The sequence below is a fragment of the Colletes gigas genome, unplaced genomic scaffold (assembly GCF_013123115.1).
Source record: "Colletes gigas isolate AHSC1104 unplaced genomic scaffold, ASM1312311v1 Colletes_gigas_Sc00059, whole genome shotgun sequence".
Lineage (NCBI taxonomy): Eukaryota > Metazoa > Arthropoda > Insecta > Hymenoptera > Colletidae > Colletes > Colletes gigas.
The window spans coordinates 143,500-157,182 of NW_025106688.1; the positions used below are offsets into that span (position 1 = coordinate 143,500).

The 13,683-nt window shown below is 29.2% G+C and overlaps 1 protein-coding gene across 1 annotated transcript; it reads right to left on the reverse strand.

Annotated features, from left to right (window-relative positions):
* Positions 1-1,831: 1,831 nt before the first annotated feature.
* On the reverse strand, positions 1,832-13,198 carry LOC122403529 (protein mini spindles). The gene is made up of 31 exons (XM_043407084.1): positions 12,939-13,198; positions 12,189-12,286; positions 11,891-12,084; positions 11,549-11,755; positions 11,315-11,434; positions 11,053-11,228; positions 10,757-10,980; positions 10,500-10,694; positions 10,132-10,312; positions 9,945-10,057; positions 9,642-9,849; positions 9,395-9,558; positions 9,155-9,306; positions 8,852-9,070; positions 8,587-8,770; positions 8,050-8,250; positions 6,961-7,965; positions 6,098-6,301; positions 5,883-6,018; positions 5,608-5,801; positions 5,312-5,532; positions 4,776-4,949; positions 4,428-4,596; positions 4,191-4,349; positions 3,909-4,096; positions 3,642-3,804; positions 3,141-3,318; positions 2,907-3,013; positions 2,639-2,813; positions 2,417-2,563; positions 1,832-2,173 (listed from the first exon to the last, which is right to left on the reverse strand). The coding sequence occupies exons 2-30, from the start codon at positions 12,243-12,245 to the stop codon at positions 2,442-2,444; spliced, it is 5,790 nt and encodes a 1,929-aa protein (XP_043263019.1). The 5' UTR covers positions 12,246-12,286; positions 12,939-13,198; the 3' UTR covers positions 1,832-2,173; positions 2,417-2,441.
* Positions 13,199-13,683: the final 485 nt, after the last annotated feature.

Here is a 13,683-nt window from a genome sequence, read left to right on the forward strand (position 1 = left end):
TGCACAGGATTGCTCTCTTTCTAACGCCATCGACCTCCTTTCCTATTCTATGATACTGTTATTTTTTAATAATTCGAATCCCAATTCATAGATGGCACCACGTATTTCAAAATTTTTAGCGTGATGATTTAAATAATTATCGTTTCCAGTAACAGTTTATTACTAATTACATAATTATATGAAAAAATGTGTTGGCAAATTGTTGTAAAACTTAATTAGATATTAATTAGATTCGAAAAATGTTTGAAGCAATTATAATAGATTATAAAATATTAGAATATATAAAAATTAAGAAATGAATGGGAGAGATAGAGGAGAATGTAAATAAAAAGCATGAAAAATATGTACTATGATTTTGATTTTTGATTGATATAAATATAAGGAATGTTTTACACATTTCTAACGCTATTAAATAAAAACATGCTTCGAAATCTTGATAGCACGTCTTATAAATAAATTTAATTGATGAGTAATATGTTTTTATGATAATTTTATGATTTAATATAAAATATTTGGTTTTAGGTTACAACAAAATAAGATTTGGTGTGGTCCAGGTTGTCATAATCACCTGCCATTTTCATTGCCAAGCATTCAGCAGAAAAACCGAAAGCTTACAGCATACTGATCATATTTTAACTATTGAAAAAAAAATAAAATCGTTTACTATTCCTATGACGAGCTTATATAATCATTATTATCGAAAATCTATTCGGAACTTGAAATGAGAACATAAAACTTAAATGTAAAGTTTCATTTAAATTTATTCAGTTATTTAGACTCAATCGTATTAATAATATATGTATATACGTATGCTTGTAGTAGTGTGCGAAAATAGAATAAGGACTTCTCGATGCATCCAGTACTGTACTCCGCTGACTTGAAGTCCCGTGGCAGGAATACGAGAAAAGTCGAAAGGATACATGTATTCCCACTACTATAGAACTCTAGTTCGCTATTCGTCGCAGCAGTTACATACATATGTGGACTGCTTGAGAGCAAGGGAGCGAGATAGATAAATGGGTGGTCCGACTCCTCTTGTCCCTGTGTCATCCCGTAGGACTTCAAGTTAGCGGAGCACAGTAACACTGGGTATAGGTAATACAGATCGAAAGTGTCGATACGTATAATGGTACTTGAATATCGATGCAACTAAAATATCAATAGCAATACAAGCTACGATACAACTCAATGAAATGTACCGAAAATTAACCCTTTGCACTCGTATTTATATTTGAGAATTTATCTATTTATTTATTTTATTTTATAATATACATACACATTTAAGAAGACTCTAAAAGAAAACATTGTAACAAGGGTCTCTAGAATGAACTACTAATGTAAATATATATATAATAATAAAATAAAATTTTAAACGTATAATGTTGCCAGTATGGCGATATACAAGTGGAAAGGATTAAGCAGTAAGTAATTGAACAAAAAGTTGATTCTTTATAACGTAAAATATTAATCCTTTATAACGTAGCAAAATAGCAGATCAGTAGTATTGTAAGACATAATTTATTGAATATTTGAATGTTAGAATATATAAACAATCTATTTACACTACGTTAAGATTTTTCCAAAAATCTTAAAAACATTCATATTAAATTACTATTGTTATATCCGTCTAACACTAAATCATTTTATCACGAAAAATCAACTTATTAAATCTATAGTCGTATACCAGGATTACAAGTACGGAGAAACATGTTTTTCATAATACGATTAAATTTTAATTAATTAAATAACAATATTGATGTAATATTTTTTTTTGTTTATAAATATAGATTTAACGCAAAAATGAGATTATAGTATATAATAAAGATCGCACGATTTAATTTTAAGAAAGTAATGAAGTAAAAATTAGTAATAAAGTTAGTCTAAAGAGACAGCATAATACTAGCTTGTTATAGCTTAATTACAATTTTTGAATAGCCATAAATATGAGTAATATAACACGTTCGTAATTACGTTTTATAACACATAAACTTTATATAATTAGTAGCAGCATAACCTATATGTAACTACTAACAAAATTGAACATAAATGCTACAGTTAATGTTGCACTGAACAGTATAACCTTACGTACATTACTTTTTGTGACCTATGTCCTATTTATTTAATATCATGTTTATGTGTTATTGGTTCTTGATTCAGTTTAAGAACTGCAATCCTGAAAGATGTAATTTATTAGTTTGTGTGAACAACAAGTGTGTCAAATATTTATGATCAACACATTTATATGAAAATTTAAATGAAATAATAATTGAAATATTAGCCTTAATACGTATGTAACTCTTGGTTGCGTGACAATTTTCTGAAATTTTCTCTAAAATCGTACTGTCCCATTTACCATTTGTACTTAAAAATTTCTGTCTGCAAAGAGCTTACATGTACACATTCGTTTTATCGTTACCTAATTAATATTAAGAAAAGTTAATTCATGTTGGACTCGGCTGACTGGTAGTTGTTCTACATTGTGCTTCAGTTGCTCGAAGTTTTTCGAGCCTATGTAATGGATCCATTAGGCATTTTTCATCGGAATCAACAGGCTCAGCTGTATCTGTAATACAGATAGAATATGAATTGTGTAAAACCGACAATACTTTCATTTCAATACTTCATCTGAATCGTGTACCTGTTGAGTATTGATTATTGGTTTGAGGTATAAGATTTTGATTTTTTCGTGCTTGATCAATGTCTCTTAATCCTTGTTCTATAAAGTCTTGAAAGAATTGGTGAGACTTTACCAGGAAAGGTTGTACATCCGCTTCAGGATATTGAAGTTTAAAATCATATAGCTGCATTAAACCCTATATAAAAAGCATAATGTAATCGCTGCATCGTAAAAAAACAGAAAATTAAACATCTAAAATTATTATACATATATTCATAATGTTACATACCTCTCGCGTGTGTTCTTTAGATCCAATCTTTTTAAATATTTCGGACAATTGTTGATGAGTAAACTTTGACAAATGTTCTTGAGTTTTACCACTATTACTGGATTTTACTGTTGTCCTCGGATTGGTATTAATTTCGTCTAGCTTAAAAGTCTGTTAAATATTCTTATAATTAATTAAAATTTGTACGTACTTTTTTGTTAAAACAATTAATATAATATAAATATTTAAGCAAACTAACCGCAATTAGCCTTATGAGATAAGAATGCAATTCTGATTCTTTTGTGTTATTTATTCGTGTTAGATGACTGAGTATTGTACTACCTTTCACGCGAGTCATACTGTGAAGAATTGTTTTAATTGTCCTCAATGGAGTATCAGACTCTTGTTTTTTCCACCACACAGTTGGATAATCCTACATAACGTAAATTCATAAATATCGTGTTCATTACAAATAATGTTTATATAATATATATATACATACAGGATATCACACGTAACTGAAAAAGCTACATCTCTAAAACGAATAGAGATACAAAATAATGTTACAAGGCAAAACTAAATAATTTCCTAGATAGATCAATGTATAAAAATGAATAAAATTCCATTCAGTTTGTGCATCATTCGATGTCATTTAATTTTGCCTTGATATTATTTTGTATATCTAACCGTTTTAGAGATGTAGCTTTCCCTAATTACATGGGATTCCCTGTATATAATGTATAATGGATAGCATACTTTAAGGAAACGGTGTACTTCTAAAAGAATTGTATCATAATTTAAATCTGCAGCCCAATTAGGAATTGTCTTTACTATTTTCCATAAACATTTCATAACTAATTCTTCGTACTTGGAAGGTGCAGTTGATTCAGCACATCCATGAAGTAACTTTATTAATGCACTAAAGATTAGAACGATATAAATAAAGTTAAATTCAATTGAAAATGTTACTAAATATGCATTAATCTCAATATCAATAGAAGATACGAAATTTTAGAATTTTACCATATAATAGTAGTATGATTTGAATTGTCTATTATTTTGCAAACAATACTATTGATCACGCGATAATACACTTCTGCCTGATGTAGATGATTTAATTTGTTCTCAGCCAACAAACTAATCATTTGATCCACAAGTTCTTTTAAGTGTATCAATGGAACATTCTTTCCAAGAACTCCAGTATCATAGAACTATAAATAAGTTCATAATAAATACAATGTACCTATCGTACATTATTCTACGCGTAACTATGTTACAAAACTGTACTTATGTAATGATTCTTACCGCTAGTATAACCATAAATGTGTTTCTAAAACCTTTAGAGATATCTGTACCCTCTTGTTGTAAAGGATACGTTTGTAAAAATTTTAATTGCATGTTTATCGAGCCAATAAACTGATCTTCTTTTGACTGCAAACTTAAAACTTGATGAGATTTTATCAACTGCAAAATAATTTCAGATTATATGCGTACGTGTAAGTAAATTCAACAAACAATAAAACATATATTATAAATACAAACGTTGTCTATGCTGTTCATCGCTTGTATTGCAACAGATAAGTCCAAACTAGACATTGCAAGAATTTTGCGTTCAAGACTATCATCTTTACTAGCGTTAACTGTACCTAATTGTTGTGTTGCTGATGCGGACTTTGACACTAACAATTTCGGAGGAAAAATCGAAATCACCCTGAAATATGCACCATATTATTCCAATATTAGATTTTTAAACTGTAACATTAACATTATAAAATAGTAAGAAAATAAATAAAAATGAAATAACTGAAGATCATAAATTATAATTCTATTCCTTTTTTTAATGTCGAATCCAAACAATTGCAATAACAGAGAAATACAATTATTACTTACGGTGATTTGGGTGTATTTAACGCATTCGGAGCTTCAAACAGATCATCTAAATTAACCTCTGTAAGAACAGGATTGCTATACTTTACAGGTGCTTCTAATTCGATTCTTTTCAAAAAATCCATGTCAAGCCCAAATGGACCTGTTACTTTTGACTGCGACAATGTTGGAGAATGTCTAAAAGTTGAAATTTATTTCAAATTATCATTTGACACTAATGATATAAAAAGATATCAAAATATAAATATATTAATCTACCTGTGTTTAAATATGATCACAGGTGACAATAATCGTGTTTTTGTGTGTCAGTATGTGACTATATGAAACAATAATCGCGTTTATCCGCGATTCTATGTGATGTAAGTGTTAATAAACGCTTTTATGTTCATATAAATGAATATAATCATTGTGTTTTTTGAAATCTCAAGATAATGAAAAGTCCACTCTTATGGACTTGAATAAAATTGCTTATGAGAATGAAGACAATGCAAAAATTAAATGAAAGGAATAAAAGAATGTATACTTTATATAATACACACAGTTCATTCTGTTGTGGTGGTGGTTGCGGTGGTGGAGTAGATTGTGGCTCAGATATTTCTTCATTTTCTTCTTCAGATTCTGCCTTAACATCTTCGTTGGAAGGAATTGGGTTTGCACTTGAAGGGGCCGAAAGTCTGTTAGTTGAAGCTGACTTTGTTGGACGATTTTTAGCAGCCCTCTTTATACGCTCATCTAATAATGACTGATCTTTTTCAGATATCTGAAACACCCATGAACCAATTTCCAAAAAACTTGTAATACTTTTGACTGAATGTAACTCTTATGAAATTATTACCTGACCAATAAGTTTATACACTCGTTCTCCTTGAAGAAAATATGCTTGAACGATACAGTTTAAAGCAGCATTTCGAACAGAATTATCACGATCTGCTATTTGTTTTGCTATTTCTTTTAATGCTACAGACGCAGATGGTTGACACACGGACAATCCATAATTTTCTATAAGAGACCCTAACTGGTCTAGGCATTCTAAAAGCAAAGAAGAAAATTAAATAATTATATACTGCTCAATTACATTTTCTACCCTTTATTTTTATTTATATTATGTACCTGTTCTTTGTCTAGCATTTTTAGATTTTAAACCTTCCATCACATACAAAAATAATTTGCTTACTGGATACACCAATGCTATTTGTTTAAATAAAGCCCGAACTCCGTTACGCACAGCATCTTTTGGATCGCCAATCTATGAAAAAGTTTATTACATACAAATTATATGTTAATAAATATGTTACATTATAAAAGAAGAAGAATAGAAGATTTACTTTGATAATGAGATATGGAATAAACGATGCTGCTTCGTTCTCTAACATATGATATTGATCTTCTATCAACAGATTGAATACCATTCGCAAATACTCTAAACCTTTCAATAATACAGAAGGGTTAGTGTCAAAAAATCTTAGCGTCAGCCATTTGAGAATAAGGTCCAAATTAGACACTAATGCTTTATTATTATCAGGCAGATCCTAAAATTTGTAGAATTATTAAACTTGTATCCTGTAATAATATTACGATATAGTGTTAACACTTTGCCAACCACACATATTTTGAAAACTGTGTGCAAAAACATGGCTTTACTTAAACTTCTATAACTGCTAAAATATGAGAATTAATAACATGAAATTTTTGTAATACTATTCATCTTGTCTTTGAGGAACTAATTATGGACAAAATTTCATGAAATATCATATAATAATTAGTTCCTATTGGTTATAAAAATGTTCAGTAATATTTCATTATAGTCATATAAAGTTATAAAATGAGATTATTTTCTGTGTAATTTTATTAATGTTAGTAAAAATTATTTCTATAATTACGAATTATTATAAAATGTACTTAATTATGGTTCGAACTAGCTAAACTCTACAGAAGATTAGCAGCATAAGTGATTTTAAATATGTAGGGTGATTTTGCTCTGCAAATTAACCCTTTTGTAGATCATAGTCACCTTTATACAAATCAAATTCACTTTGTTGCAAATTACAGAGAAAATATACACTTAACACAGTGTATATATTTGTAAGCGTAAAATGCGGTATGGCACAAAAAGGGATATTTTCCCAATTGGTTGGCAATATGTTAATGTTTCCTAAAAAATATTAATAAAAATATTTTAAATATCTACCTCAGTTAATGCTTCAATAGCTTTAAGATGGTATCGAAAGTCTGAATGAAACATATTTGCTATTAAAGTTTTATTTACATTTGCAGCAGTCATAAGTTCCTTCAAAAGTTCAACAAATTCTTCTCTGGGTGTAGTAAAGTTCCATTTCAGGACTTTCAATTTTTGCTCATCGATCACCCTTTGGTGTTTGAGATTATTAATAGCCAATAAAGGACTTGTATCGACATCGTCGTCTTTTTTACGAGCACTACCAGGTTTTGATGATACTTGATTCTGTTTAGTCTTAACTACGGCTTTCGATGCTTTCAAAGCTCCAGCACTCTTAACAACTTTTTGACTACTTTCTCCTGGTGATTGTTTTTTCGGTAAAGGTTTAATAGGTAAATTTGGCCGAGATTTATCCAATGCAGCAAGTACTACTGTTCTCGATCCAGGTTTTAGTTTTTCCGTGTTCCTAGCCATCGCTTCGTAAGACAGATGAATCATAAAACCCAATACTGCTTCCTGAGCATTTTTCCGAACATCAGAATTACGATCTTCTAAATTACTGTACAAATATGGAAGACATACGAGAAGTTCTTCTTTCGATATCTGTTTTACAGGAATCAGCGGTAATTTTTGTGCTAACCAATTCCAAACTTCGGCCCTAAGTACCGGTGATCCAGATTTTAGAGCATCTCCTATTATTTCTCCGTCAAAAAATTCTTTGTAACCGCATTGATCTCCCCATGTGTTTATACACGAGATTGCTGCTGTTCTAATCCAGTTTTTACTATCACCCAAACATTGTATGAAACCAGGAAAAAGGACTCGAATATGTTGTTTTGCTGGTGGACCCATAGCAATAGCCAATACCTGACATATGCCTAGAGTCGACTGTGCTATTTTGCTATTACTGTCAACCAATCGTAAGGCTAATCCTTGAGGTAAATCGCCAATAGAGCCTTTTATGAATTTTGCCTCTGAGATAATAGCACTTATTTTTTGTAAACCCTCATTTCGCACCTAATGTTGCAAAAAATTTAATTTATTTTCTTTTGACAAAAAAATGTTCTATCTTATTAATATTACAAATAATAACATATTTACTTTCCAATTTTTGTCAGATAATTCATTAAGAAGACTCTCTGAAATTTGATTACTGACATCAATCCGTGGAATGAGATTATTAATGTCAAGCTCATTGGCATTAGATTTCTTATCTATTTCAACATCATCATCGTCATCACTTATTTTATCCTTTTTGTTTTTTACTCCACGAACTGCTATTGGAGGAGTTTCACCGTTATGCTAAACAATAATAATTTGTTAATATTTATACTTGTTATTGTTACTATTGTAATTTATATAAAGAAATATACAACATAAACCACTTAACTTTGTCTCCTTAACTAATTACAGTGAGTATAGAAAGTATTCATACAGCAATCGCTTTCACCAAAAATTTCAACAAAAAAAAGGTATACATATTCTTAGAAATCTCCAAAACAAATGTCATCAGAAAGAAATTATTTATTTATACTTTTTATGAAAATTTAGTTGTATCAAGGGGGATATATGATGAATAGAGTATAATTATGATGGCACATTTGTAAATAATAATTTACTATAATAGCGAAAAATTACCTTTTCGCATTCTTGTTCAATTTGTTGACGTAAAGCAGGTTTCTCATTCTCAAAAAATACAAGCAATGGTTTACCCATATATAAATATAATGTTCCTAATAACGTAATGGCTGCAGTACGTACACCAGGATTTGTTGCTGCAACTGCTTTTTTTATATTTTCCATTAGAGATTTGACATTGATACTAAAACATATATGTGTACAATATAATTACTGCTTGACATAATCATTAGTAAATGTTGCATAAAATGATTCTATTACTTACACACAACCAAATTCTGTAAGACCCTTACACAATAATGTTAATGTTTCTTGTTGAACTTTAGGATTCTTTTGATTAAAGGCAAACGCCATTATTTCATCAGCCATATGTTCAAAACTTGTTGCCTCTGCTATTGCTAAAAGAGTTTCTCCAGCAACTGTACTATTTTTAGCATCCCCTAATTTCTCAGTTATGTCCATAAGGCAATATTCGCAAACAGTGCTGTTAGGAAATCAGTTAATAAAATAAATGAATAAATTGTTTATTCTATCATAAAACGAAATATCAAGCACACAAAATATTTACGTTGAAAATGGAAAATTTTCTGCCAAGAATTTTACTATTTCCAATCGTAATTTGAGAACTTGGAAATTTGTGTCTTTAAAACCTGGCTTTCTTGCTAAGGTCCGTACAATAACTTGCGTAAATCCTTCTGCTGGATCCATTTGTTTTACAGACTAGAAAAATAAAATTATCACATTTATTTCACTATATTTGCTATATTAAAGACAGAAATAAAAATTAAGTAAAAACACATTCCATTACCTCTAGAAGTTGTTCAACTGCTGTTAAACGATTCTTCCAATTACTATCGACAAGACCTGATAGAATGTCGGGTGGTAAGAATTGCACTGCCATTTCTTCTATTTCCTCAACACTATAATTTTTCTCTGTTTGTGGTTTTGTAACAGATGGCTTTTTTGAAACAGCTACAATAAATACCAAAAATTAAATGACATTTATTACAATCATTATATTACTTTTGCTTTCCACATTCAACTTCAATATCTACCTAAATTTGTCAAAGACGAAGCAGATGGTTTCTTAGCTGGTTTTTTAACTGTGCTAGTATTAGGTCTCTTTAGAGTTTTTGTTTCTAACTCTTTAGGTTTTTGTGTTGATTCAATTTTACTTGGTGCTGTGTTTGGTCTTTCCGCAGTCACTTTTGGCGCACTAGGAACTTTAACGTGTATTACAGCTTTTTCTGCACATTCTTTTATCTAATAAAAAATTAGTACAAGTAAAATCATGTATACGATACGAAAAATTCAATTTCTGTTTACAGAATTAAAAACTAAATACAATTGTAAAGTACCTTTGTCATTTTCAAATTATCAATATCAGTAAGAAATGGCATCATAGCTTTTTCACCAATTAATTTCATTGCTGTGCCAATAGCCTCTGCAGAATTATCTCGAACAGTTGGATCTAGAATAAAATTCACTCTTTAATATATTTTGTACATTATAAGAGATTCTACGAAAATCAATTTCAAAATATACCTGGTTCGTTTAAAGTTTTTAAAAGTACACCGGTATATGCTTTTAACAACTTTTTGTTCAAACTTTGTGGTGGTGTGCGAGAAAAGCATCTTGATAAATAAGCAGCTGTTTCTGCTTTAACTGCAGGATTTTTATTCTCTAATGCAGCAAGTGTGTCTTCTAATATAATGTCAATAGTAACCTAATATAAACAAAATATATAATACTATTTCAACATATGTTTGCAAGTGTATTTGTATCTGCATTTAAAAAGTATCTACTGTATTATTTAAATGTTTAATTGAAATTAAATTTTTACTAAGAATAGAGATAATATAACATTTTTAATGTACACTTTGTAATAATTACATATTAAGAAAATTACTTACACTAAGAAAAATAGCATCTGCAGCTTCTTTAAGTGCTTGAACAACATTTTGTTTCTTTTCGCGAAACTTTTCTAAAATTGACGATAGACAAGCTGTTGCATAAGGTTGAAATCGTTTTTTAAGACCTATAGCTAGTCCAGCTAGACATTTCCCTGCCAGTGCAACAACTAGTACGTTAGTATCTTTGGATATAACCTGTTCATAACATTTAAAAAATATAATAATAATAAATTTTATATAGTAAATGTAATACATACCTTTTTCAAAGCTCTCACCACGTCACCATAATCACCATTCTCAAGCTTAGGATTTTTTACTAGAATCTCCAAAGCTTCTAAAGCTTCCTTTCGCTCTTGCCATTTTTTAGCTTCAATTTTGTCATAAAAATCTTTTGGAAGTTTAGAAAGAATATCAACAGGCTCTAATAATTCGTAAGGATCAATTTCTGGAATAGGGCTGCCATCGCAATCATCTTTACCATCTTAATGACAAAGTGTGTTTTGTTACAAAAAGAAATACAAAAATAATGACAGATAATTTTTTATATATATACCTTCACCATTCTCACTCATTGAATCTACAATACATATTGCTTTTGGTTTATGAGATTTCAAAAATCGATTCGGTATAACTTTCTCTTCTTTCAAATTATTGAACTCTACTTCCAATTCTGTGATTTGTACTGGTTTTAGTGTATTTAATTGTTGTTTTAAAGGAGCACCTATCCACCTGAACATTTCAGACAAAATTACACAAAATATATATTTGTATTGTCATAGGACACAGTTTAAAAATACTTAATGTCAAAAGAATACCTATAAATTTCAATAACCATGAATTTGCCACTATCTCTGACCGTTTTGTCCCTATCTTCAAGAAAACTAGGCATCTTTTTTATCAAAGGCTTTATATTAATTACTTTAGGACCAAAGTGTCTGTAACATTCGAACAAAATAACAATAAAATATTATACAATAAATATAAAATAATTTTCTTTTTATATTCCATTTCATTTGTACTAGTAAATGATACAAATAACATATAATCACCTTAAAGCCAATGTTAGAGTGGAAATACATGCTGCAACAATTTTTGGATTTTTTGCATCCGTTCCCTTTAATAACTCTTCTTGAACAGCTTCATGTTTTTCAATTTCTATGTACATTAATGTTATTTGCACTGCTAACTCTTTTGTCTTAGCTTTAGGAGCAGCAATACATTTAGAGACTATTCCATTCATAACTTCGCCAACAGTCCTACAAAATTACATATAAGCAATTCTAATCAAAAACCTTAAAATTATTCATCGTTAAAAAAAATGCACATTGATAAGTTATGTTAACATAAAAGTAATACTAGACAATGCATCAATTTTTCTACAGGAAACATACTTTCCTGCTACCGCAGCATTTTCAACAAAAGCTAATGCTGCCTCCAATCCTTTTTCTTGTGCTGCAGCATTGCTATCTACTACAAACTTTTTAATAAATCCTAGATACTTATTCCACTCAGGAGACTTTTCATCGTCAATACATTGGAATGTGTTTACGCATTCTTCATAACCATGTAAACGTGCTCTCCATAACTGCGATAACATTAATCATTTTATAAAATTCATTTATTAAAAATAAATGAAAATATAATTAGAATAGAAAGAAAAGTAAAAAACTATGTTGAAAAACATATTACCTTATGCACACATCGTTCTTCTAACGGTAATTTAATATACTCTGTATTTTGTTCCATATTTTAGAACCTATGGGGTTTTAAACTTCCTTATATTGTGTCTAGAATATTAATATCTTAGATAAAATATTACTTTAACAAAACCACATACTTAATATTAATTATATTACATTAACAGATATTAAATAATTATTATGCTAAATACACGTAGTACAAGCAATTACATAGAAATATAGGTAATATTATATTTTTACATTATAAATTAAGTAACAGTTGACGGATAGGTAGTTTAATTTATTTTACATGTTTGATTGATAGTTGCAATTCTTATTAATACTTTTCATAAACGTCTATCATGTTTAAACATAAGAAAAGAGTTTAATAAAGAAAAAATGAGCAAATACTAAATGCTGTTTCCAAACTTTGTAATTAGTACATTAAATGAGAAGCTAGAAATTGTTATTTTATTTAAGTAACTAGAATTACATACAATAAAAAAACTCATTTTATAATTCAGTTAAAATTATAACTGAATAGTATTACTTGTAAATAAATTCGTTATAAGCCGACGTATTCCAATATCAACGGTTTGCATATTTTCTACGTGCTTCAACAAATATTAATACATTATTGCAGATCGTAATTAATAGAACACAAAAGAAAATACAACAATTTCTGCTTGACGGTAACAACAGATTTAGGACATCAGAACATAATAGTCGAAAGCGTTCGTCATTAAAAATCTAAACCTACCTTACAAAACGAAGATATATGAGAATCACTTTTGACAGGACATTCAACGTACTTTGAAAAATCGTAAACTCAATTTATTAGAATTGTCTACACAACCAAATGGTCAATTTTCAGTAGCCCTTGACTCCGTTACATTTAATATTCAAATACAAATCCTTCTTCCGAGTTCCAACCGTTAATACTGAACGCAAACAAAAAGACAACTATATTTTTCGAAACTATGAATTTCTGAACCCGGTCAATGTTGCAATTAACCGTTCGCGTCGATAGATGGTACTAAGAGCGAATTTCTTTTGTCCTGAAGTTTATGCCTCGTTCTCTGAACGTTACTTTCAAATTTTAAACTTTCATTCAACTTGTACTTTCTTACTTTATTATATTAATTTAAAATAGATATGCTAACAAATTAGATAACAATGTTACAATTATTTTTTAATATCTTTATTTATACTTATTAACTTTTTAAGACCAATGAATTCAGATCAGATGTGGGCAAACTTTATTCGCGAACAACGAATAAAAATTTTAGATACATTATCGATTCATTAAACCGACGACCAAGCAAATGGAACTACGGAATAAAATTTATCCAATATTGATTCATATACATGCATTTTTATCTAAAATATTTAACAAATTTTAATATAAAAAATCTGTCTGTTCAAATAACATAATAATATGTAAACTTATAAATGACATACCTCAGAATGTTGGTTTATCGCATAGTAATAGCTACAATTTTAAT

What these genes read in the sequence shown, in the direction of transcription:
- LOC122403529 (XM_043407084.1), bottom strand. Translation starts at nt 12,245, where the DNA reads ATGGAACAAAATACAGAGTATATTAAATTACCGTTAGAAGAACGATGT. An exon ending in GAAAATTTTCCATTTTCAAC is followed by an intron (nt 9,071 to 9,154) that starts GTAAATATTTTG and finishes ATTTCCTAACAG; the next exon opens with CACTGTTTGCGAATATTGCC. An exon ending in TGTATAAACTTATTGGTCAG is followed by an intron (nt 5,533 to 5,607) that starts GTAATAATTTCA and finishes TGGGTGTTTCAG; the next exon opens with ATATCTGAAAAAGATCAGTC.